A 24,107-nucleotide genomic window follows, 5' to 3' on the forward strand; every position below is an offset into this window, starting at 1 on the left:
GGTCCAAACAACAACCAACAGATTGGGTAAAGATCTTTACCAATCCTACAACAGATAGAGGGCTTATATCCAAAATATACACAGAACTCAAGAAGTTAGACCGCAGGGAGAATAATAACCCGATTAAAAAATGGGGTTCAGAGCTAAACAAAGAATTCACAGCTGAGGAATGCCGAATTGCTGAAAAACACCTAAAGAAACGTTCAACATCTTTAGTCATAAGGGAAATGCAAATCAAAACAACCCTTAGATTTCACCTCACACCAGTCAGAATGGCTAAGATCAAAAACTCAGGTGACAGCAAATGCTGGCGAGGATGTAGAGAAAGAGGAACACTCCTCCATTGTTGGTGGGATTGCAGACTGGTACAACCATTCTGGAAATCAGTCTAGAGATTCCTCAGAAAATTGGACATTGAACTGCCTGAGGACCCAGCTATACCTCTCTTGGGCATATACCCAAAAGATGCCCCAAAATATAACAAAGACACATGCTCCACTATGTTCATTGCAGCCTTATTCATAATAGCCAGAATCTGGAAAGAACCCAGATGCCCTTCAAAAGAGGAATGGACACAGAAAATGTGGTACATCTACACAATGGAATATTAGTTATCAAAAACAATGACTTTATGAAATTCATAGGCAAATGGATGGAACTGGAAAATATCATCCTGAGTGAGGTAACCCAATCACAGAAAAACACACATGGTATGCACTCACTGATAAGTGGATATTAGCCCAAATGCTCGAATTACTCTAGATGCACAGAACACATGAAACTCAAGAAAGATGACCAAAATGCGAATGCTTCACTCCTTCTTTAAAAGGGGAACAAGAATAACTTTGGCAGGGACTAGGGAGGCAAAGTTTAGAACAGAGGCAGAAGGAACACCCATTCAGAGCCTGCCCCACATGTGGCCCATACATATACAGCCACCAAACTAGATAAGATGGATGAAGCAAAGAAGTGCAGGCTGACAGGAAACAGATGTAGATCTCTCCTGAGAGACACAGCCAGAATACAGCAAATACAGAGGCGAATGTCATCATTAAACCACTGAACTGAGAATAGAACCCCTGTTGAAGGAATCTTAGAAAGGACTGAAAGAGCTCAAGGGGGTTAAGACCGCATATGAACAACAATTCCAACCAACCAGAGCTTCCAGGGACTAAGCCACTACCCAAAGACTGACCCTGGGCTCCAACTGCATACGTAGCAATGAATAGCCTAGCAAGAGCACCAGTGAAAGGGGAAGCCCTTGGTCCTGCCAAGACTGAACCCCTAGTGAATGTGATTGTTGCGGGGGAGGGCGGTAATGGCGGGAGGATGGGGAGGGGATCACCCATACAGAAGGAGAGGGAAAGGGGTTGGGGTATGTTGGCCTGGAAATCGGGAAGGGGAATAACAATCGAAATGTAAATAAGAAATACTCAAATTAATAAAGATGAAAAAAATAAAAAAAAAGGTGTGGCCCAGATTAGATGTGGGCCTTTCCATCTCAAAAGATCTGAATTAAAGATTTGGATCTAATCAAATATTTGGATTAGAAGTAGGTCTTCTTGCTTCAAATAATTTAATTAAGAAAAAAAATCCAATGGTGCTCATGCCTTTAGCCTCAGCATCCAGGAGGCAGAGGCAGATGGATCTCTGAGTTCAAGGCCAGCCTGGACTACAAAATGAATTCCAGGACAGCCAGAGCTACACAGGGAAACCCTGTCTCAAAAAAAACAAAGAAGACGAGGAGGACCAAGAGGAGGGGGTTGAAGAGAGGAAAACAGAAAGAAGGAAGGAGAGAGAGAGAGAGAGAGAGAGAGAGAGAGAGAGAGAGAGAGAGAGAGAGAGATCCCCCTCACAGGGCATCAAGCCATTTGGCATTAGTTAATTCCAGGTACACTCAAGTTGACAACCAAGAACAGCAATCCCATTACCCGTGGTTGTGATCTCACCCTGGTAGGCTCCTGAGTAGGAGGCTGAAGCAGGAGAATTGCCATAAGTCTGATGCCAGCATGAACTACACACGTGTTCCAAGCCAAGCCAATCTCAGCTACAGTTAGAGATTCTGTCCGAAAAATATGAAAGAGAAAGAAAACATAATTTCCTAGAGCAGTGTTTCTCAACCTTCCTATGGCCTCAACCCTTTAGAACAGTTCCTCAAGCTGTGGGGATCCCAACTACAAAATTATTTTGTCGCTACTTCACAACTGTAAATTTGCTACCGTAATGAATCTTTATTGTACTGTAAACTATCTGATAGGAGACCCCGTGTGGGTCACGACCCCCAGGTTGAGGGCCTTTGCCCTAGAGGTGGTCTTGGCCTAGTTTATATAGTTCATATTATAAGGGCTCTCTCAGCGTTTGAAGGTCGAGTATATTCACTTGTAACATCACAACTTAAAAATTCAGTTGAGCTGCTGGCTGGTACGGTGTGACATCCCCCAGAATACCTTTGCCATTTTGTTCCATGCCTGCCAGCCATTTCATATTGTTGCTGTAACACGCCTGCCATCACTGACGAGGAGAAGGGACTTGGCTCAAGGACATGCTGACCACACACCTTGTTTTGTTCTGAATGTTCTGTATGTGGTTTGCTAATCTAGAGAAATTCTACACCTGAAGGAGTGGTTCCCTGAAGTGGACACAGGTGAAAGGCTAAGGCAGATGTGTGAAGGAACGTTTCACTGAGGCAGACACAGGTAAAAGGATGTTCTGCTAAAGCACGCATGTGAAAGGACACGTGATGAAGGGTTCTGCACTAAGGACTCACATGCATTGGTCTGCCTTGCATTCTGTAGTTGAGCTGCATTTGTTGGGACTTCATAGAACCACAGCAAAAACCCTTCTGGTGGGCTGTGTAGTTTCTCGCTGTTTCCTTGGGCTCGGGCTGATGGGCAGAGTGATGTCAGCTGAGACAGACACATGTGCTGACGCAGGACACACGCTGAGGCCAGGCCCATGGAGGACACGGGATATTGAGAGGGAGTTTGGATGGAGTTATGCTTGCGTAGCTTGTTGGTCTGGGGTCTCTGCTGATCTCTGCTCGCCTGAGAGCTGCTCTTACTCACTGTGTAGCATCTTGGCTGCTCTTTGTTCCACTTGGACAGCCCTCAGGACCAGGCTCTCCTCTCCCTTAACCATGGCTGCTGTCCTCTTCCTCTCTCCTCTCCATCACACATGTTCTTCCTTTATTCTCTGGCTGCTTCTTCTTCCTTCTTCCCTCCTCATGATCCTCTCTAGCAAAGCCCTCAAAGCTCACCTCCCCCATCTCTCTGCTGTGCAGCTGTTGGCTGTTGGCTTCTTCATAATCACAGTCAACTGGGAGCAGGGTCAGTTATTTGGGGTTAACCAGTCTTGAGTTCTACAAATTAGCATTAAAATACAAGCAGCATTAGGCCAATACACTACAGGGATTTTTGTTTGTTTAGTTGGTTGTTTGGTTTAATTTTCATTTACCTTTTTCCTTGTTATTTTATTTTTGGCTATTTTTTCTTAATCGGTTATTTTATTTATTTACATTTCAACTGTTGTCCTGCTTTCCACACTCCTCATCAAACCTTACATCCCATTTCTGCTCAGCTTTGCCTATGTGACAGTGGTCCTGCACCCACACATATCCATCCCTACCTCACACCTCTAGGATCTGCATTTGGTGGGGCAACAGGCCTCACCTTGAACCAGAGAGCTTCCTTGCATACACTTTGGCTGTCAGTTTGGCCCCTGGGAGCTTGGGGATTAGGGAAAGAGGATCTGGTCAGATATTAAAGCCAATGATTGCTGCTTTCTCTTCTTTTTCTGGTTATAGGTGAAATTATGTTTGTGTGCTTCTCTTTTTTTAAATTATTGAGAGAAGATTAATTTCTTGGTTTTTCTTGGGTATAGATTAGTTCATTGTCTTGGAGTTTTCCTCCTATTAGCCTCTGTTGTACTGTCTTACAGATAAGAATTGTTTAAATTTGGTTTTGTCATGAAATATCCTGGTTCCTCCTTTTATGGTGATTGATGATTATGCTGGATATAGGAGCCTGTGTCTGCATTACATCTGCCCAAGATTTTCTGACTTTTAGAATCTCTGTTGAGAAGTCTGGTGTAATTCAGATACGTCTGAATTTATTTGTTACTAGATATTTATACCTTACCCCTTTTAATGTTCTTTCTTGATCTGTGCATTTAGCGTTTTAATTATTATGTGAATGGAGGAATTTTTCTGGTACAAGTAGTTTGATGTTCTGTAGGCTTGTTGTACCTTTATGGCCTTTTCTTTCTTTACCTTATGGAAGTTTGCTGCTATGATTTGTTGAAGGTGTTTACTGGATCTATGAACTAGAAATCTTAATTCTCTTCTCTATCTATTATCCTTAGGTTTCAACATTTAATTGTGTCCTGAAATTCATGGATGTTTTGGATTCAATAAACCATACATGTTTATCTGAGATGGGTGTTTTGTGCTTTGTGGGATGACCTCCTTGACCCCAGGCTGCATGAAGAATCTCAGCTGACAATGGGGACATATATTATAAGTATGTGTAACAAGACCCAGGCCTCTTCCAGTTCTTAGATATTAACTGAGAACCTCAAATACAGTAGTAATGTGATAGTGTGGTGTGAATCTAGTTACTATTCTCTATTTTGATATAGATGACTCTTTTTGTGTCATGGTCAGCTTATAATGACTAGAAGACCTAAGCTTGAGAATAACCAAAGACTACATTGCTTCTCTAGCAGCTGAGCTTTTAAAAGCCCTGGGGTGACAGCAACTGTTGGTGGACATTCTGGATTATTCCTTCTGTACTTTAACTCTCTGTGTCACTTCCACCATCAGTAAGTTAGTTCAATTCCATAAATTGGAAATCCATCACCTGGAAGAAATACTCTTTTTTTTTTAAGATTTATTTATTTATTTATTATATACAAGTACACCGTGACTGTCTTCAGACACACCAGAAGAGGGCATCCTATCTCAATACAGATGGTTGTGAGCCACCATGTGGTTGCTGGGATTTGAAGTCAGGATTTCTGGAAGAGCTGTCAGTGCTCTTAACCACTAAGCCATCTCTTTAGCCCAAGAAATACTTTCTGAATATGATCTGAGATTGGCCATGGAAAAAGGGTAGCTTGAACTGTCCCACCTAGGTTCTGGGCCTGCACAGGCCTGCTCTCCAAAAGAAACCTGTGTTCACAGCTGTTGGCTGGCTAAGAACGATTTCACGAGACGTGATACACAGCCCTCGGACTTCTGCTTCAGTCATCTGCACAATTTTTCCCGGATGATATCCTCATACCTCCAGCAGGCGGGTGATGAAGCTGTCCACTCTCAGCTCCCCTTCAGCCATCTTGTGGGCACCAGACTCTCCTCCCTGCAGCAGGAACAAGGGCTTCTCCATGGTGGCTGCAGCAGCAGTGGTGGTTTGGCATTCTCACCTAGGAGGCCCTATGCCTTTCTACCCCAGTTCCAACTCAGCTCAGGCCCGGGCCTTCCCCCCATCCACTTCCCACAGAGCAGGGAGAGCAGCACCCACTAGAAATAAAAGGGAAGCCCTTGGTCCTGCCAAGAGTGAACCCCCAGTGAAGGGGCTTGTTGGGGGGAGGGTGGTAATGGTGGGAGGATGGGGAGGGGAACACCCATAGAGAAGGGGAGGGGGGTTAGGGGGATGTTTGCCTGGAAACCCAGAAAGGTAATAACAATTGAAATGTAAATAAGAAATACCCATTTAATAAAGATGGAGAAAAAAATAGAAAGAAAAGGCACACATTTAAAACAGAAGAATATGGACCCTAATTTTAAAGGACAGTTCTGTCAATTAACTATATCTTTAAGGAAGCTCAGAAAATCAGGCCAACCAATTATTTTCTCGGTTTAATTACCTGTAATGTCGCATAAATAATAATGCCCGTTTCTTCCTATTGTGGAGGGAATTAAATAGATAATAGGTAATCATGGAAGTTTTGAAGTACCATCCATTTTTCTGTTCATTAAATCAATCTTCCTCATTTCATTGATCAAATATGTATGTTTTCCGTTTCATAGATATATGTATAATAAAACTAGTATAAAAACCTTCAGAATTATGTATGCTTTCACTTTTAACAAATTAAATGAGCTATTCTTTGTATTTCTGCTGAACATTTAAATGTTCTTCATATGTCCCCATGCGAGTTTATTAGGTACCTATAAACTTTAAACTCTTTCCCTGAGAGCACGAGTACTATTTAATTATAGAGGAACTACACCCAAGGCTGTCTTTGTATTAGAAGCAATTATATCAGACTCTAAGAAAAATTACTATTGCTTTAAAGTTTGTGTGTGTATGAGTGTGAGTATGAGTATGAGTGTGAGTGTGTGTGTGAGTGTGTGTGTCTGTGTGTGTGTGAGTGTGTGTGTGTGTATGAGTATGAGTGTGTGTGTGTGTGAGTGTGTGTGTGTCTGTGTGTGTGTGTGTCTGTGTCTGTGTGTGTCTGTGTGTGTGTGTGAGTGTGTGTGTGTGTGTGTGTGGTGCAGCACATGACCAAACAACTTTCAGGAGCCATTTCTCTCCTTCTGTCATGTGTGTCCCAGGATGTAACCCAGATGTTTGACTTTGGCAATAAATAATATTACCCACTAAATAAATAAACAAACAAACAAAAAACAAGCCACAAATCAACTTTAAAAGTAAAGGCCAGAAGTTCACAGAATAGTAGCATTGGCCTTACCATATCCTTTCTTTGGGGATGGGAAAATTAATGTTCTGAAATCCATGACTTTCAGGAATTTCCAGACTCCCCTCTTCAAATTTACATCCCATTTCTGCTCAGCTTTGCCTGTGTGACAGTGCTCCACCACCCACACATATCCATTCCCACCTCACACCTCTAGGATCTGCCTTTGGTGGGGCTACAGGCCTCACCTTGAACCATACAGCATCCTTGCATACACTTTGGCTGGCAGTTTGGCCCCTGGGAGCTTGGGGATTAGGGAAAGAAGATCTGTTCAGATATTAAAGCCAATGTTTGCTGCATTCTCTTCTTTTTCTGGTTATAGGTGAAATTATGTTTGTGTGCTTCTCTTTTTTTAAATTATTGAGAGAAGATTAATTTCTTGGTTTTTCTTGGGTATAGTTTAGTTCACTGTCTTGGAGTTTTCCTCCTATTAGCCTCTGTTGTGCTTTCTTAGAGACAAGAATTGTTTAAATTTGGTTTTGTCATGAAATATCCTGGTTCCTCCTTTTATGGTGATTGATGATTATGCTGGATATAGGAGCCTGTGTCTGCATTACATCTGCCCAAGATTTTCTGACTTTTAGAATCTCTGTTGAGAAGTCTGGTGTAATTCAGATACGTCTGAATTTATTTGTTACTAGATATTTATACCTTACCCCTTTTAATGTTCTTTCTTGATCTGTGCATTTAGCGTTTTAATTATTATGTGAATGGAGGAATTTTTCTGGTACAATTAGTTTGATGTTCTGTAGGCTTGTTGTACCTTTATGGCCTTTTCTTTCTTTACCTTATGGAAGTTTGCTGCTATGATTTGTTGAAGGTGTTTACTGGATCTATGAACTAGAAATCTTAATTCTCTTCTCTATCTATTATCCTTAGGTTTCAACATTTAATTGTGTCCTGAAATTCATGGATGTTTTGGATTCAATAAACCATACATGTTTATCTGAGATGGGTGTTTTGTGCTTTGTGGGATGACCTCCTTGACCCCAGGCTGCATGAAGAATCGCAGCTGACAATGGGGACATATATTATAAGTATGTGTAGCAAGACCCAGGCCTCTTCCAGTTCTTAGATATTAACTGAGAACCTCAAATACAGTAGTAATGTGATAGTGTGGTGTGAATCTAGTTACTATTCTCTATTTTGATATAGATGACTCTTTTTGTGTCATGGTCAGCTTATAATGACTAGAAGACCTAAGCTTGAGAATAACCAAAGACTACATTGCTTCTGTAGCAGCTGAGCTTTTAAAAGTCCTGGTGTGACAGCAACTGTTGGTGGACATTCTGGATTATTCCTTCTGTACTTTAACTCTCTGTGTCACTTCCACCATCAGTAAGTTAGTTCAATTCCATAAATTGGAAATTCCTCACCTGGAAGAAACACTCTTTTTTTTTAAAGATTTATTTATTTATTTATTTATTTATTTATTCATTTATTATATACAAGTACACCGTGACTGTCTTCAGATACACCAGAAGAGGGCATCATATCTCATTACAGATGGTTGTGAGCCACCATGTGGTTGCTGGGATTTGAACTCAGGACCTCTGGAAGAGCTGTCAGTGCTCTTAACCACTAAGCCATCTCTTTAGCCCAAGAAATACTTTCTGAATATGATCTGAGATTGGCCATGGAAAAAGGGTAGCTTGAACTGTCCCACCTAGGTTCTGGGCCTGCACAGGCCTGCTGTCCAAAACAAACCTGTGTTCACAGCTGTTGGCTGGCTAAGAAAGATTTCACGAGACGTGATACACAGCCCTCGGACTTCTGCTTCAGTCATCTGCACAATTTTTCCCAGACGATATCCTCATACCTCCAGCAGGCGGGTGATGAAGCTGTCCACTCTCAGCTCCCCTTCAGCCATCTTGTGGGCACCAGACTCTCCTCCCTGCAGCAGGAACAAGGGCTTCTCCATGGTGGCTGCAGCAGCAGTGGTGGTTTGGCATTCTCACCTAGGAGGCCCTATGCCTTTCTACCCCAGTTCCAACTCAGCTCAGGCCCGGGCCTTCCCCCCATCCACTTCCCATGGAGCAGGGAGAGCAGCACCCACTAGAAATAAAAGGGAAGCCCTTGGTCCTGCCAAGACTGAACCCCCAGTGAAGGGGCTTGTTGGGGGGAGGGTGGTAATGGGGGGAGGATGGGGAGGGGAACACCCATAGAAAAGGGGAGGGGGAGGGGTTAGGGGGATGTTTCCCTGGAAACCCAGAAAGGTAATAACAATTGAAATGTAAATAAGATATACCCAATTTAATAAAGATGGAGAAAAAAATAGAGAGAAAAGGCACACATTTAAAACAGAAGAATATGGACCTTAATTTTAAACCACAGCTCTGTCAATTAACTATACCTTAAGGAAGCTCAGAAAAGCAGGCCAAACAATTAATATTTTCTCGGTTTTAGTAAATAATAATGTCCGTTTCTTGCTATTGTGGAGGGAATTAAATAGATAATATGTAATCATGGAAGTTTTGAAGTACCATCCATTTTTCTGTTCATTAAATCAATCTTACTCATTTCATTGATCAAATATGTATGTTTTCCGTTTCACAGTTATATGTATAATAAAACCAGTATAAAAACCTTCAGAATATTCAGTTATTATAGATATTTGTCATTTCTTACAGAGGGCAACTATGATTGACTACACCCAATTCTATAAAAAACAAAACTCAGGAAACCTGGCCCTTGGCAGCAATGAATCAAGAAATATCTAGGATGGTGGGGCATGAATTCTGCCAAGCAATGAACTCAGATAGGTGGGGTTGTGAGGAAGATGTATGGTTGAATAGCCCAATAGATTCACGTTGTATCATCTTGATTTAATCGAAGGACAAAGAAGTGCAGTATCTCTGATGGCTTTCTTCTAACCCCTTGAAAGGTTCACTGGGGATGGACCATAGAACTTCATTCTTCTTGCTGGGACAGCAACACTCAGGGAAGCTTGAGATTGCCATAGGCACAGTATTAGGCTAGAAATGCTGAGTAGGTGATACTAAGTTGTTCAGATGGTGATACCCATTTCATTTGTTCTTAACGTGGACCTAAGGAAAGACAGATCAAGGTCCTTAGAATACAAAGATCATTTCCAGTTCTTTTCTACCTTTCCTGAATGAAAGACTGGTTGGCAGAGAATGGTAAAAATTCAAGAATTGGTAGATGATGCTTTGAATGGAGGGTGGGTTTCAGTGCTGGTTTTAGACAGGTTCTCAATTACCCCATCTTGTTCTCTAAGTTGCTCGTCAGGTTCACTTTGAGCTCAAATAAAGCTGCTTCCACTTTCCAACAGGTAGTCTTACAAAGGGGCCTCCAAGGACTGTGAGGACAGCATTAGCCAATGAGAATTGAGGTGTGTAACCCACAACTATAGCTTTATCTGAAAGACCCTCAGACAGAGGAGACTCTCGCTCCAGTCCTGAGGACAATCACCACCCCATGAACACACAGGACTCAGTCTTGATGTAAAAACAAGAGGTTTACTTTGGGATACCAATGCACTGGGGCTCGACACGGTCCTCACGCAGGAAGGATGTGAGGAGCCTCAAACAACAGAAATATACAGCTTAAATAGTCAGTTAAGTTTACACAGTTTCCTTAGCTCAGCTATTTCGTGCCAAGGATAACTAGGCAGATGTTTTTCGTCCTGGAATTCCTGGGATAAAGTCGTAACCACATCAATGCAGCTATTTCAGTACGAAGGACGTATGACTTGATATCTGTTTTCTTATCCTGGGGTTCCCAGGACAAGGATCAAGGATATCTGTCTTGTCAGGTGTTTCTCTTCTGGAGTTCCCAGGACAAGGCTATAGCTATGTCAGCCTATAGCACAGCTGCATTCAGTACCCAGGACATCTCACTTCTATAGTGGTCAGTCAGCTTCCCAGAGATGTTTCCTGTCTTCTAATTGCCCTGCAGTAAATATGTTCTGTACCCTCTGTTCTTATGATCCAGCAGCTTCCTAGAGAGTGGGTGGGAATGTGCTTTCTGTACTTTCTGGTCTATTGTCTAATGTGTAGGGGCTAAGCGAGGGCCAGCTTAAAAGATTCTCATTCGTAAGAAATGGCTGTACTGATATCAAAAGGGGATCTTTCATATCCACTTTCTTCCAAGTCTACCAGCCATCTCAGATTGTTGCTGTAATATGCCTGACAATCAAGGACACAGAAAAATAACTTGATACACAGCAAGGACATTGTGATCATATCCTGTGTTGTTATGTATGTTCTGGATGAGGTTGGTTAAAATGACAATATTGCACAAAGCTTTATATAGGACCCATCAAATTAAGGGTCACTATGCACTGTCATAGCTAAAATGGCTTGGTCAGAAGTGACCACTGGATCACTCTTCTGTAACTTCACATGAAAGGCTGGTGCTTTTTGTGTTTTTTTATTTTTCTGTTTTTTTTCTTATTTATTTATTTATTGCTTTATATGTTGTCAGGAAGATAGTTCAAGTCATGGATCTGCCCCCAAAATCTGAGCTTTGCTACCAATACTGTAAACAGTATTAGTGTATGCATTCAATAAAATAACTTGGTTTTTTTTTTTTTAAGTAGGATAGATGCGTTTGTGTTTTGTGGGGTGATCCATGAAACAGGAGTGAAGATGCTTGTTTCTTACTCTGTCCACTGAGTTATGTCTCTAGGCTTGTCCTACTCCTTTGGCTCGCCCCCCCCCCACACATCTGCTGACTATTTTATTTTTCAGATGAAATCATACGTTATAGCTTAGAGAGGCCTGTAAGCAATCCTGCTTTGGTAACTTAGGTGCAGAGAGGAGAGCCCCACACTCAGCCTGAGGGTGCATTCACTGGTGGGTCCAATATTTCAGTTTCCTCTGCTAACAGATCACCACATTGTTGCCAGGACCATAATGAATGCAATTCTTTCTCCTAAGGAATCCGGTGGCAACTGTTAAATGTTAAGCACAAAGCTTCAGGTTGTACCTATAACACACACCCACATCGCATCCTACCCTACAGGCTATTTCTGGGTGTGATTTCATGCACCTGCACATGATGAGACAGGAGACCTCTTTGGCTACTTATAGTAACTGGTGTGATTTCTCAGTAATCTTTAATGGGTAATATTGCTGACTGAGGAGAATTTGAGGTACGATGAAACATTTCTGTGCAGGGATTGGGGAGGAAGCACTCATTTAGATACATAGCAATGACTTAGGTTTTTCCAATCAAGCCTAGAGCCAAATTTGGCTTTGGAAGCATGTGGTGGTCAGTGGCTATGCCACAGGGAAGTCCCCTGAAAAGGGCACATCAGCTTTTGCTCAGTACAGGGAGAACATTAGCAGGGAGGCAAAGTCTGTTCTCCGTGACATCAGCCGTCCCTTCGTGGACATTCTATTGTCTCCTAGAGAGACCTTGGAATCCCTGTGATGTCACCAGTATCGTTGTGACAACCAATTCCCTACTTTTTCTCTTAGTGTCCAAAGGATATATCCACAGGCATGTTTGCCCGTCTTCTCAGGCGCTTTGGGAGAGTTGATGTTGATAGAGAAGAGTCTAGAGTGAAGCAAACGAAACCTAAAGGTAATGATGGACACAGGACATGGGGAATGTGGAGTAAGTTCTGGGCAGTGTATGTTGAGCTTCCTCTCAGGGGTGAGTGTGGGGGCCTTCAGCTGGCCTTTTTAGCAATGGGCCACAACCACTGGAACATCTCCACAGATATTGAATTCCATGATTATCACAATTCCTGAAAGTCAAGGTTTTCACATCATTAGTTTCTCCATAACCACATGGAGGATATGGCAATGCCTATGCTATTATTGGGTGAACTTCTAGTCTTTACTTTTACAGTGCATTCGGTATGTTAAATTGATATAATAACACCATAAGTAGTCATGGAGGGTATAACTTTTCTGAATTAAACAGGGCATCAATGTACTTCACTTTCATTGCTTCTTTAAATTCAGTGACTATCTGACAGTAGTAAGAGGGAGAGAACTATGCTCCTGGCATGACCTTATATTCTTAGAACTCCTCTGACTACCTCTGGCTGACGGGGCCAATCTTACCTTCATATATTAGAGGTTCTGTGTGGCAGATATTTTTCTACAGTAGCCAAACTATATGGAGCAGGTAGAGAAAGAGCCTGTAACCTATTGGCACTTCTGGGGCATTTGTCATTTCAGTAGGGGGAATTAATAAATCTGTTGACCATGTCCTCCCCCTACATGACTTTTTAATGCAAAGTTATTGGACTAGAGTAACAGTGTAGGATATCTGAGTATCCCTGATCAATCAAGTCATTGTGGTGGCTGAATTGATGATCTGACTTCTGAAACCAGAGGGGTGAGGGTCCTGAAACCAGGTTGTAGCCTGCGTACCTGATAATAATCCTGGAGAAGGCATCTCTCTGGTACTTGTAAGCCTGTGTGGGCGGGCATAGGGAACACCTGGCTGCTTACATCTCTTGGTCTCTATATAGTAGTGGGGGAACTGTGATCCACTTAGGAGGCCTCTTACACAGACCAAACTCCTTGCAGTGACACTGGCTTCCAAGCATGTTCTCCTGTTTGGACCTCACTGTGGTCTGTGTATGCTCTATGCATTCACCCCATGCGGGTTCACTTGTGTTCTACTACCTACAGCGGCCTGCAGACAGACATCATCCCCTGAAAATGTCCTAAACAAGGTGCAGGCCAACGAGGAAGAGGAGAGGCTGAATAGAGAACTGGAGCTAACTACCAAGGAGAGAAATGAGCTGACAGATCGCCTCCTTTATGTGACAGGTGGATCCATGAGCAAGAGGTATGCATTGCTCCAAACAAAGGACCTTTTTCTAAACCTCATCTCCCATAGAGAGGAGATTCAGAACCTGACCCTTACTGAGGAGTGAGATTGAAAATGGACTCTCTGATTCTGCCTGTTGAAAATCTGAACTTGCAATCTGAGTGAAGATTTAAGGGATAAAGTCACTGGAGCATGAGTTCCCAGTGTACAATTGGAAAGCCCTTGACAGGTGGTAGTTTTGCAAGGTTCTAGGTGCTGTGAGTTTGTGGAGAGTGTTTATACTTGCTAGGAAGGTGACTGAACGCTATCATCTCCTGGCAGCAGCCTTAGGTGACAGGTCCCACAGTGTTCATATCAATGCTTAAGTAGAAGGCCTGAGGCTCTGGCCTGCTCCTTCTTGTCTCTGTGCCTTACACTCTGAGACAGTAATGGTGCATGCATTTCTACTGATTCTCATTGTGCTCTTTCCATATTTGTCTCTCTTTCTCATTCTCTGAGTCTGTTTACTTTTCTTTTCTTGTGGGTGTGTCCCAGTTTGTGTGTCTGTGTGTGCACAGGTCTGCATGCATAAGCACAACTTTTAGATGTTTCTATGTCCCTGCACACTTGGAATTTAGGGGTCTGTGTTTTGACCTCAGGATTTACCTGTATAATAGTTTCATGGAGGTGTAAGTGCTTTATTTTGGAAGCCCCACTTTCAACAGTACAGTTCTTTGCCTGTGTGGTCACATTTGTCTATACATTTGTATGCCTTGGGCAGATTATAAGTTTGTGGCAATATCTGGTCTCATCTCCAGAATTATGTGTACTGTCTGCCTCTAGAATATTAGTTATTCGGCTTGTAGCATTCCACTTGTCACAACAGGAAAAATGAAATCAGAGGTTTCTGGATGTGTGTGTGTGTGTGTGTGTGTGTGTGTGTGTGTGTGTGTGTCTGTGTGTGTGTGTGTGTCTGTGTGTGTGTGTGTGTGTGTGTGTGTGTGTGTGTGTGTGGTTGGGTAAGCTCTGGGGCCTAGGCTCTTGACAGCATAACAGGTTTGAATGCAGATCCAGCCCTCCTGATTGAAAAAAGTGAGCCAGGGAACCCTTTATCTGGGTGCTTAGCTTCTGTTGTCCTGGGCACACAATTCCAAGTTTCTGAAGCTGAAGAAGATCCAAATATGTAGAATTCAGAAAGTGTCCTTCCAGGGCTGGGGTAGTACAGGGCACAGCCTGAGTTCATATAATCCTAAACCTCGATGTTCATTGGGTTCTATCTTCCTGGGGCCAGCCCCTACTTCAGGCCAAATCCATTTTATGAAAACTTGAAGATAAAGGCGAAAGAGGTCATGTCATTACTGCACAACTTAGACACAAAGAACATTGAACATCGTGAGAAATTTAAGAAGCTCAAGCAGGAGATTAACTTCTATCGGTAAGTACTGGTCAGAAGGGCCCATCACTTGTGGAATGGCCATGTCCGCCTCTCTTTGTTCTGGACCGGAGGGTCTGCAGCTCTGGGCCTTTGTCTTCTGCTGTTTAAATATCACTGTGCTGTGGGTCTTTTGGACTCAGTTTCAGTTCCATAAGAGACTGTTACTTATCACCACAGTGTCTATGCATCTTTAGAAGGCTCTGGATAGAACTACACTGATTCAGGCATCAGAGTCTTATTAGGCCAACCTGGGCCTCTGGGGTCATACCAGGTTTAACAAAGCTCAATGTGTGGACCACATGGTTTGCATGACCTCCCTTGGTTCTACTGTCCTCTTGTGGTTATTTGCCGCCTACTAATTGATGTTGCACCGATGCATTGGGCTCTCATGGGTAGTTGAAGATCACTTGTTCTTTTGGACAGACATGGACTCTTATTAGTGCTTGGGTCACAGAAACAATTTATTTTTCCCTGGATTGGCCGTTTGCTGTTTGTGCAGCAGCCATACATTTATGGAGATGTATTCTATGAAGTCTTTATTGGTATCTGGGTCCTGGTGGAGTTTGTGGGATTTGGCAGTTGGAATGGGAGGAAGAGGCTTCAGGATCTTACTATGCAGAGAGTGTTTCCAGCAACCTGCACAGCCGGCTCCTGATGGACCAGGCATGTATGAAGAAGTTGGTCACATTGAAGCAGGAGAGCAAGGAGTTACAGCGATATTTGTTTGAGTTGAACCCGAATGATGAAGACGAACAGGAGAAGACCAGCAACCTCCAGACTCAGCAAAATTTGGTAGGAACAAGCAGCTGAGTCAGATTAACAATGTCTGATACCATTTGCCTATTGGATACAACTTTGCTTCCCCTATCACCTTTCTAATCTCCCCACACCCAGTCAGTCACCCACCTCATGTGATAGAGTTATTCATTGCTCTGTCTATGCACAAGTATTCTGGGATGTTAACCACTCTTCAGAAACTGAATTATGGGCAAGTACACTTCTCTGCCCTTTTTGTAACTGCTGTCCAGAAATGGTGACAGAGGAATAACATATCATATGACTGCATCTCCCTATCACAGATTGGATGCTATGAAGAGTTTTGAACGAGTTCTTGGTCGTGTGACAAAGGTCATGCAGGGGTCATGTGATGGTTGGAAGCACCTTGTAGGGATAAGAACCAAGTGCAAATGGCAAATGAGTCATGGTCATTGGCTTTGATCTCAGTATCATGTGGCCTTCTCCTTTCTTCCTGCACCCCAATTAGGTCTCTCCCCATTTCCCCATTCTTGGTTTGCACTGGTAGAGTCTGAGGAGCAGCTTGTTCTCCCACAGTACTGTGAGGGTTGCTGGTGATGTTCCCCATCCTGCAGAGATATCAGCAATGATTTCAGTGAAAAGATCAGTGCTGTCTGTCCAATGCAGCTGAGGGGACAGAAGGCAGCAACTTGACAGTTGGTATGCATGTCCCCACCAAATCAGTGTCTTAATAGCTGCCTTCTCCTCCCAGGTCTCAGGAACTGCAGGAGACATGGCATAGGACGGATCCCAGGAAGACAGCCCCCTGAGGAATGAGTTTCTCTCTCAGGAGTTCCCTGTGACGACAATCCTCACAGTCAAAGACTTTTTGTGGGTGAATATTCTTCTTCTCAGATTATTTCCTCAATGTATAGAGACCCTCCATTTATGTATCCGTATGCCAGCCTGTCTGGTTGAGGTCTTTCTCCTTTCTCATACCGACAACACCATTTGAGAGACATCTGAGGGGACTGCTTGACGTCTTGTCCTAGAGGAGAAACAGCACTACAACTGTGTTTCTAAATGTTCATTAAGAAAATGCTGTTAAGAAATGTTTTTGGTTATGATTTTCATTGAAGTTTTCTTTTTGTTATTTCATAGTTATATATTCTTGTTACTGTTTTTCATTTTTATACCATTTTAGTTGTTCATTTTATGCCTGTTTTTTGTAAATTGTATTCCTTATGAATAAAAATTGATTTGTAACTCTTGACTCTTAAGACCATCTTATTCAAGGGTCCTTTCCACTCCTGTAGACTTAGAACTGACAGCTGGGTATGGATCTTTGCATGGTCCAGGCAGCATGGGTAAATAGGGAATTCAAAGCCACCAAGGGGTACACAGGGTGATAGTGTCTTTTGTGTGGATAATGTGACTTTTTTTATGGACACACACTTTATGATGTAATCACTGACATACTGTATCCATGCTGTCATGTATTCTGCTCATCCTAATCTATATCAGTCTACAACACACATTCCTTATTTACTGTGTGCACCAGATATTGAGTAACACACACTCATGCCTGTAGAGCTGCAGAAAAAAATGACAACTTTCACAAAGGAATATAGAATAATCCTAATGGAGAACCATGTGCCTCAGTTTTTCTTACAATACAGCATTAGTATTAAACCACAAAGATAATGACCATCAACGTCATTTTGGGAAATAGGTTTTTATAGGTGCTGTTTCACTTGATCATTCATATGCTGTGTTTTTTATTGTTGCTGATTATATTTATTTTTATCATTTAACTCAATGGATCTTTTTTTTTCAAATGTATGTCTGGGCCACTCCTGAGTGCATTTCCCTCATGATCCAAAAGAGGGAATAGCATTCCCCGTTATAGATGATTGTTAGGGTCCATGTGGTTCTTCTGAGAGAGCAGCAGATGCTCTAACCTGTGAGCCATCACCACAGCTCCTGTAGGTAGCTTTTGTCCTTCCAGGGCATGTGCTATACTAGATGGACGCCATCATCTCCCATTAAGGAGAGAAATCTCAGGAGATGTGTATGTACAGGTGGTTGAGCGGTGCCTGCTCAATGTGGTAGCCTGCTAGGCATCCACACCGGGCTCTGGTGCCTCCACTGCTCATTGTGCATTCAGAATCATCCTCCAGCATCACTCAGTTTCAATTCCAAACAGATCTTTCACTTACTATCGATGATTATATACATTAAGCACATCTGATAAAATACTGAAGAGACTAGCCTCCTTCTACAGGCCAACTTGGCATAATGAATTCTTTTGATAGAAAGCAAGATAATTATCTTAATCTATGCAGGTCAGGGAGGACCTCAAGAGCATCCATATTGAATGCAGACTGCAGCTGTGACCACATGTTTCTTTTGCATAGCACGTCTGTGCAAGCCCAGAGCTTAGGTGGGACAGTTCATGTTTCACCTTTTACATGGAATTCTGTGATTGTATTGAGAAAGTATATGTTCCACATGACTCATTTCCAATTTATGGAATTAAACTGACTTACTGAGAGTGGAGGTGACTCAGAGAGATAAAGTGAAGAAGAATAATCCAGTATGTCTGCAAACAGATGCTGTCCCATTAGGGCTTTTCAATGCTCAGCAGCTGGAGAAGCAAGGGAGAGGCATTGGTGACTCTCAAGCTTAGGTCCTCTAGTCACTATAAGCTGAGCATGACACAAAAAGGGTCATAGGTATCACACTAGAATCTGGTAACTAGATTTAACCAACCTACCACATTAATGCTGTGTTTGGTGGTATTTTTTGCCCTCAGTACCTGGAAGAGGCTTGGGGTTTTCTAATCCTACTCATAATTTATTATCCTTCCCAACACTATGTGCTTTGTTCTGTAAATGCTAACAGCGCCATCCAATACCTAGGATACTTTCTACTGACATGTGTGACATGAGACAAAACAATCCCTGTCATCCCTCACCTGAATAAACGTCCTTAGAGGACAGTGTAGTTGGAGGGTCCTTCTTTCCTCTCCAAGATAGAGAAACATTTCCAGTCTCCAGACAAGTGTGTCAGCCATTGTCCAGTGACTGTCTTGAGATGTCCACAATGTCAGCTGAGTGAGGGCAGGGCAGGGCAGGGCAGGGCAGGGGATTGGGGCAGGCAGGGCCGGGCTGGGCAGGGGATTGGGGCAGGGCAGGGCAGGGCAGGGCAGGGGATTGGGACAGAGTCCATGAGATGTCAGTAGGCAACAGGCCAGCTGGGGCTAGTGTGGGTACAGGGCTTCTAGTGTGGGTGTGAGAGGAGGAAATTAGGAATGGTCAGATTCTGATGCAGCATATAGGCGGGAAGCAGCTTAGACCATCTCAGTGCCATATAGGGACATTGTAGACACTGATGGGCAGTGTGGGGATGGTAGGGTCCCATATACTGCTCTCTGCAGGTGTCAGGAGAGCATACAGTGGCTCTGTCAGACTTATGACAATCAGGCAGGCACTGGGTGCAAGTGAGAATCATGGGACAAGCCCTGTGTGCAGCCTGGTTTTGGGACATTCCCAGGTGCCCCATGGACTGCAAATTAAAGGCAAAGGACACAGGGAAGCCAGCAATTCCCATGCACAGGACATAAATACCTGTAGATCTTTCTAGAATTTCCATAGACTATCTGTCACTAGTCCTCATTATAGAAGGCACCAACCTTCTGCCCTCTACTTCAACTTGGTGAGACAGCTATTCTAACTCCAGCAGGAAGGCCTCAGGGAAGACAGTAAGAACTTGCAGGTGACCCCTTTTACTATTGAAACGGGGTCTTCCTATGGAGCCCAGAGTGGCCGTAGGGTCCTAATGCTCCTGCCTCACAGTGACTAGAATTCCAATCCACCCTCAAGAGCAGTTGATTCATCACTAGATCAGACTAAGGACATGTGAGGCCCCAGGGTGCTAGGATTACCAGGGTCCTAGTAAGTTTCTCCAGCCTAAATTACAACCTGAGTCAGTGCTGCTGTTTGGGACACCGCCTGATGCCCAGTGACATCAGACCTTGGAACTCTTTGTCAAACATAAGGTGTTATGGGAATGAAGTACCCACACAATAAAAACTGGTCTGGATACTCCTAGGTCAAGAATCCCCTGTTGAAAATGCCTTGGACCGCAAAATTTAAATTCTATATCCTTCTGGCTTTTAGAAGATTTATAAATACAAAAAAAGAAAGATGGGCATAGTAATTTAAGCCTGTGATCCCAGTCATGGGAAACTGAGTCAGGGTGATGGAAGACTGTAAGTTCCAGGGCAACCTGTGTTTCAAGAAAAAAAAAAAGGCATGGTGAAGATTCCACTCAAGTAGAAAACAAAAGATTTTCACATGGGCCCTGCCATCCACTGGTCAGCACTCTCATCACCACAGCCACAGGCAGACACTGGGGAACATTTCCCACTGTCTCTCTTTGGGATGCAATCCACCCCATGATTCTATGTGAGGAATCCCCCAAAGGTTGCATCATGTGAGGGACCTAGAAAGTTCCAGGATTGGGAGAATTTAGGAGTTTATAATTAGGGATGATCTACAGCTGTGGCAAAGCCTTTTCCCAGCACATGGCAGCCCTAGTTTTGTCCCCAACAGTAAAAATTAAATCCCCCAAAATAATTCAAACAAAATGTCCTGAAGCCTGAGCCCTGACCAGTCTCCTCAAAAGTGCGCAGGAACCTGGGTCCACATTTAGGACCCAGCACGACCTCTGTGACCCGTGAGAAGGGATCTAATATGGGAATTAGTAGAGTATGACTTATCCTTGTGGATACCTTTGGTGACAATAACCACCTGACCCCTGAAAACCCATCTACCGGGGGGGCTCAGCACTCATGTCACCCAAAAAGCCCAGATCCTAGGGCCAGCATGGGCAGGTGGTGACGAAAGTTTGTCTCTCGTGAACATCAGTTGATGCTGCTGATCTGAAGTGCAGAGTGAGGACTCCCAGGATCCTTTAAAACCTTGTCTGCATTGTCTTCATTAATATTTCTGTTTAATTTTTATTCCATGTGTATTGATCTCATTGTAGGGGTATGCATTCCAAAGCATGAGTGTTGAAGGTGGAGGAAAAGCCATGGGAGTCACTTTATCCTACCGTGCGGGGTCCCAGGCTCTGAACCGGGTGTTGAGCATGGCTACAAAGAGCTTTCATACTGAATTTCCTGCTGGCTCTGATTTCAGGGAGAACGTCTCATAGAGCCCAGATTGGCCAGTAAACTACTGATCATCCTGCCTCAAGTATTGCCATCTAGTTCATGAAAGGGTTGAGTTATTGACACGAGGAACTGGGGATGGGCAGAGGTGCATGACTGAGGCTATCTCTGCTCAGTGGCATGCCTTTGGGGACTGATAGTTTTCATCACTGAGATGTCATTTGACTGCAGTGCTCCTCTGGAGAGAAGGAGTCTCTTTTGCCAGGGCATCAGACTCTCCAGACAGGCCTGGAAGGTGGAGGTCTAGAGGCCAGGCCTGCATTCCTCTTCAGATACTGCATTTACCACTCTGGACAGTGCTATAGCACAGGGTCACATATCCAGTTCTACCCTGAAACCTGCTGATAAAGAATGTCTATCCTGGGACAATGTCTATCATCAGTTCAAGATGTGGCCCAACCAACTTATTATAAAGGATGACAGTGTTTGGTTGAAAAAGGCAGTAACTTTCTATGAACCATATATTAAGTTTTTATGTATACTAAAATTAACAATGGAAAGAACAGTGGTAGGAGAGGAAGCTAGAGGACAACTGCTGAAAATGCTTGCTTTTGAAAATGCTAATGAAGAGTACAGGAAAGCATTATTACCTAGAAAGGAAACTGGGGATATTAATGCTTATATGAAGGCATGGAAGAGGATATCTTTTCTGAAAATGGAAAGATGCATATTTGGCACGTATTGATCCAGATAGAGTTATTAAATTATACATTGAAATACTCTTGAATATCCTATAGGTACTTTAGCTCAAGATGAGTTGCCTTTAGAATGGATATATATTAAATTTAACTTTAACAAAACATTAACAACATATGAGGAACAAATTTCTTTAATTATTCAGCAAGGCATACAAAGACCTGTTACACTGTGGGGATATGATTGTGCTGCTTTTGTTTTCTCATTAAGCAAAAATAAAGTGGAATATTTAATGCAGACGTCTGAAGTTTCTCAATTAGCCATGATTTCTTACACTAGAAATACCGAATTTCATTTTCCCCATAGTAAATTCTGGGATTGCTTAAGAAAACAAAAAAAATTGTGATAAATACACTAATTTCTGTTGATCCATTACCATCTGCCCTTACTGTGTTTACAGATGGCTCTAAGACCAAACATCTAAGACAGATGGCTTATTGGACCAAAGATAAATTTTGGGGACAAGAATCTTCTTTTGGGTCAGTACAACAAAATGAAGTATTAGCAGTAATTAATGTATTGCCGGATTTTACTCATGATGTAAAAATATTAAAGCCGAGTCAGCTTATGTTGTAGTAGTACAGAATATTGCGACTGCTGTTGTTTCTACATCTAAGCCGATATTAAATGTTATTCTCACATATTAAAGGACTATTGTTATTCTGAAACTCTAGAATATTTATTACAAATATTAGATTACATTCAAGATTGCCAGCATCTTTAACACATGGCAATCATATGGTAGATCAATTAGTGGCATTTGCTACCCCAGAAGAAAACAGTCATAATCATGCCAATACAGGATATTTGCATATTAAATATAAGGTTCCCTATTCTGAAGCCAAACAAATTATTGCTAATTGTGGTATTTGTGAGCCTTCACTTATAAAATGTATTCCATCTGAAATTAATCCCAGAAGAATGCAACCTAATACATCGTGGCAGATGGATGGAACCCATATTTCTGAGTTTGGTCGCCTTTCATATATACATGTAAGCATAGATAATTTTTCAAAGTTTGTATGGGCTACACCATTGCCAGGAGTGCGCACTGCTCATGTTATACAGCATCTATTGGAAACTTCTGCTGTTATTGGACTGCCTTCTAAAATTAAAACTGATTATGGACCAACATATATTTCTTAACAATTTTGTAGGCTCTTCCGGGAAAATGGGGAATCCTGCACGTGCTCCAGAGTTGCTGCAGCCAAGGACCCTGCGACTGCCCTGGACCCTGCTGGGGAACCCTGCCTGCGGGGCCAGCCTCAGCCCATGCACAATGTGCTCCCTGCCCCGCGGCTTCGAGCCCCCAGTTCCTGAGGACGTGGGGAGGCAGAGTTTGGCAGAGCTGCGGGAGAGGTTGAGGCGCCAGGAGAGACTTTTGCACAAAGAAAAATTCATTTGCAAATTGCCCGACAAAGGTAAAAAGATCTCAGACACCACTGCCAAACTGAGAGATGCCATTTCAGAAAGTGAAGAGGTCAGAGGGAGAACTGAACTACTTCATCCTGTTAGTGTTGACTGTAAGCTAAGGCATAAAGCAACCACAAGAGTTGATACCGACATAGACAAGGCCCAGAATTCTGACCTGATGCTTGATACTTCATCATTAGTTCCTGAATGTTCGTCAGTAGACATTGAATCATCTAAAACAACCTCAGAAACTCAGGGACCTACACAGCTCACTCACAAAGGCAATGAAGAGACTTTGGAGACTGGCTGCACAGTGAATACCAGCCCGTCTGTCCGCATCACAGCCCAGGCTCCCCCATCTGAAGTTAATGAACATCTCCCCCAGCATTCAAGTCAAGCGGAAGAGGTTTCCAGCAGCGTCGACAGTCTGTTTATCACTAAATTGCAAAAGATCACAATTGCAGACCAGACTGAACCCTCAGAAGAAAACACCAGCACTGAGAACTTTCCAGAACTGCAGAGTGAGACTCCTAAGAAGCCTCATTACATGACAGTGCTAAAAATGCGAGCTAGAAACCCAGTGCCCCCTCCTCATAAGTTTAAGACCAATGTGTTAACCACACAACAGAGTGACTCACCAAGTCATTGTCAGAGGGCTCAGTCTCCTGCTTCCTCAGAAGAGCAGCGACGCAGGGCTGGGCAGCATCTTGATGATGTCACAGCAGCTCCCCTTCTTCTGCTCCACCACCTGCCTGCACAGCTGCTCTCCATAGAAGAGTCGCTGGCTCTGCAGAAAGAGCAGAAGCAGAATTATGAGGAGATGCGGTCAAAGCTCGCAGCACAGAAACTAGCCGAGAGACTGAATATTACAATGCAGAGCTACAATCCAGAAGGGGAGTCTTCAGGGAGATACCGAGAAGTGAGGGATGAAGATGATGCCCAGTCCTCGGACGAATGCTGAAAATGACTGAAAATGAGCACTGGGAGATCCCGGGAGTTGACTGTTGAGCTTACATTGTCTCATTCAACTTCCTAACAAGTACCAAGACAGTGTCAGACCTTGTTGAGGGACAGCAGTTGAAGTTACACAAAGGTAGCTACAAAATAAGAACCCAGTTTGTCTTTCAGAAGATGATCTTCACATGCTTGAACAGTTCAATA

At 43.0% G+C, this 24,107-nt stretch overlaps 2 protein-coding genes across 2 annotated transcripts; both read left to right on the forward strand.

Annotated features, from left to right (window-relative positions):
- The first annotated feature begins 12,078 nt into the window (after positions 1-12,078).
- LOC134483172 (disks large homolog 5-like) lies at positions 12,079-16,867 on the forward strand. Its single transcript, XM_063278439.1, has 4 exons — positions 12,079-12,246; positions 13,311-13,470; positions 14,723-14,866; positions 16,374-16,867. The coding sequence occupies exons 1-4, from the start codon at positions 12,165-12,167 to the stop codon at positions 16,429-16,431; spliced, it is 444 nt and encodes a 147-aa protein (XP_063134509.1). The 5' UTR covers positions 12,079-12,164; the 3' UTR covers positions 16,432-16,867.
- A 3,942-nt stretch (positions 16,868-20,809) lies between these two features.
- LOC134483171 (DNA-directed RNA polymerase II subunit GRINL1A-like) lies at positions 20,810-23,907 on the forward strand. Its single transcript, XM_063278438.1, has one exon. It carries the CDS (start codon positions 22,591-22,593, stop codon positions 23,905-23,907), a length of 1,317 nt encoding a protein of 438 aa, XP_063134508.1. The 5' UTR covers positions 20,810-22,590.
- Positions 23,908-24,107: the final 200 nt, after the last annotated feature.

This window comes from Rattus norvegicus, chromosome 19 (genome assembly GCF_036323735.1).
Source record: "Rattus norvegicus strain BN/NHsdMcwi chromosome 19, GRCr8, whole genome shotgun sequence".
Lineage (NCBI taxonomy): Eukaryota > Metazoa > Chordata > Mammalia > Rodentia > Muridae > Rattus > Rattus norvegicus.

What these genes read in the sequence shown, in the direction of transcription:
- LOC134483172 (XM_063278439.1), top strand. Translation starts at nt 12,165, where the DNA reads ATGTTTGCCCGTCTTCTCAGGCGCTTTGGGAGAGTTGATGTTGATAGA. An exon ending in GGTGGATCCATGAGCAAGAG is followed by an intron (nt 13,471 to 14,722) that starts GTATGCATTGCT and finishes TCCTGGGGCCAG; the next exon opens with CCCCTACTTCAGGCCAAATC. An exon ending in CAGGAGATTAACTTCTATCG is followed by an intron (nt 14,867 to 16,373) that starts GTAAGTACTGGT and finishes TTCTCCTCCCAG; the next exon opens with GTCTCAGGAACTGCAGGAGA.
- LOC134483171 (XM_063278438.1), top strand. Translation starts at nt 22,591, where the DNA reads ATGTTATACAGCATCTATTGGAAACTTCTGCTGTTATTGGACTGCCTT.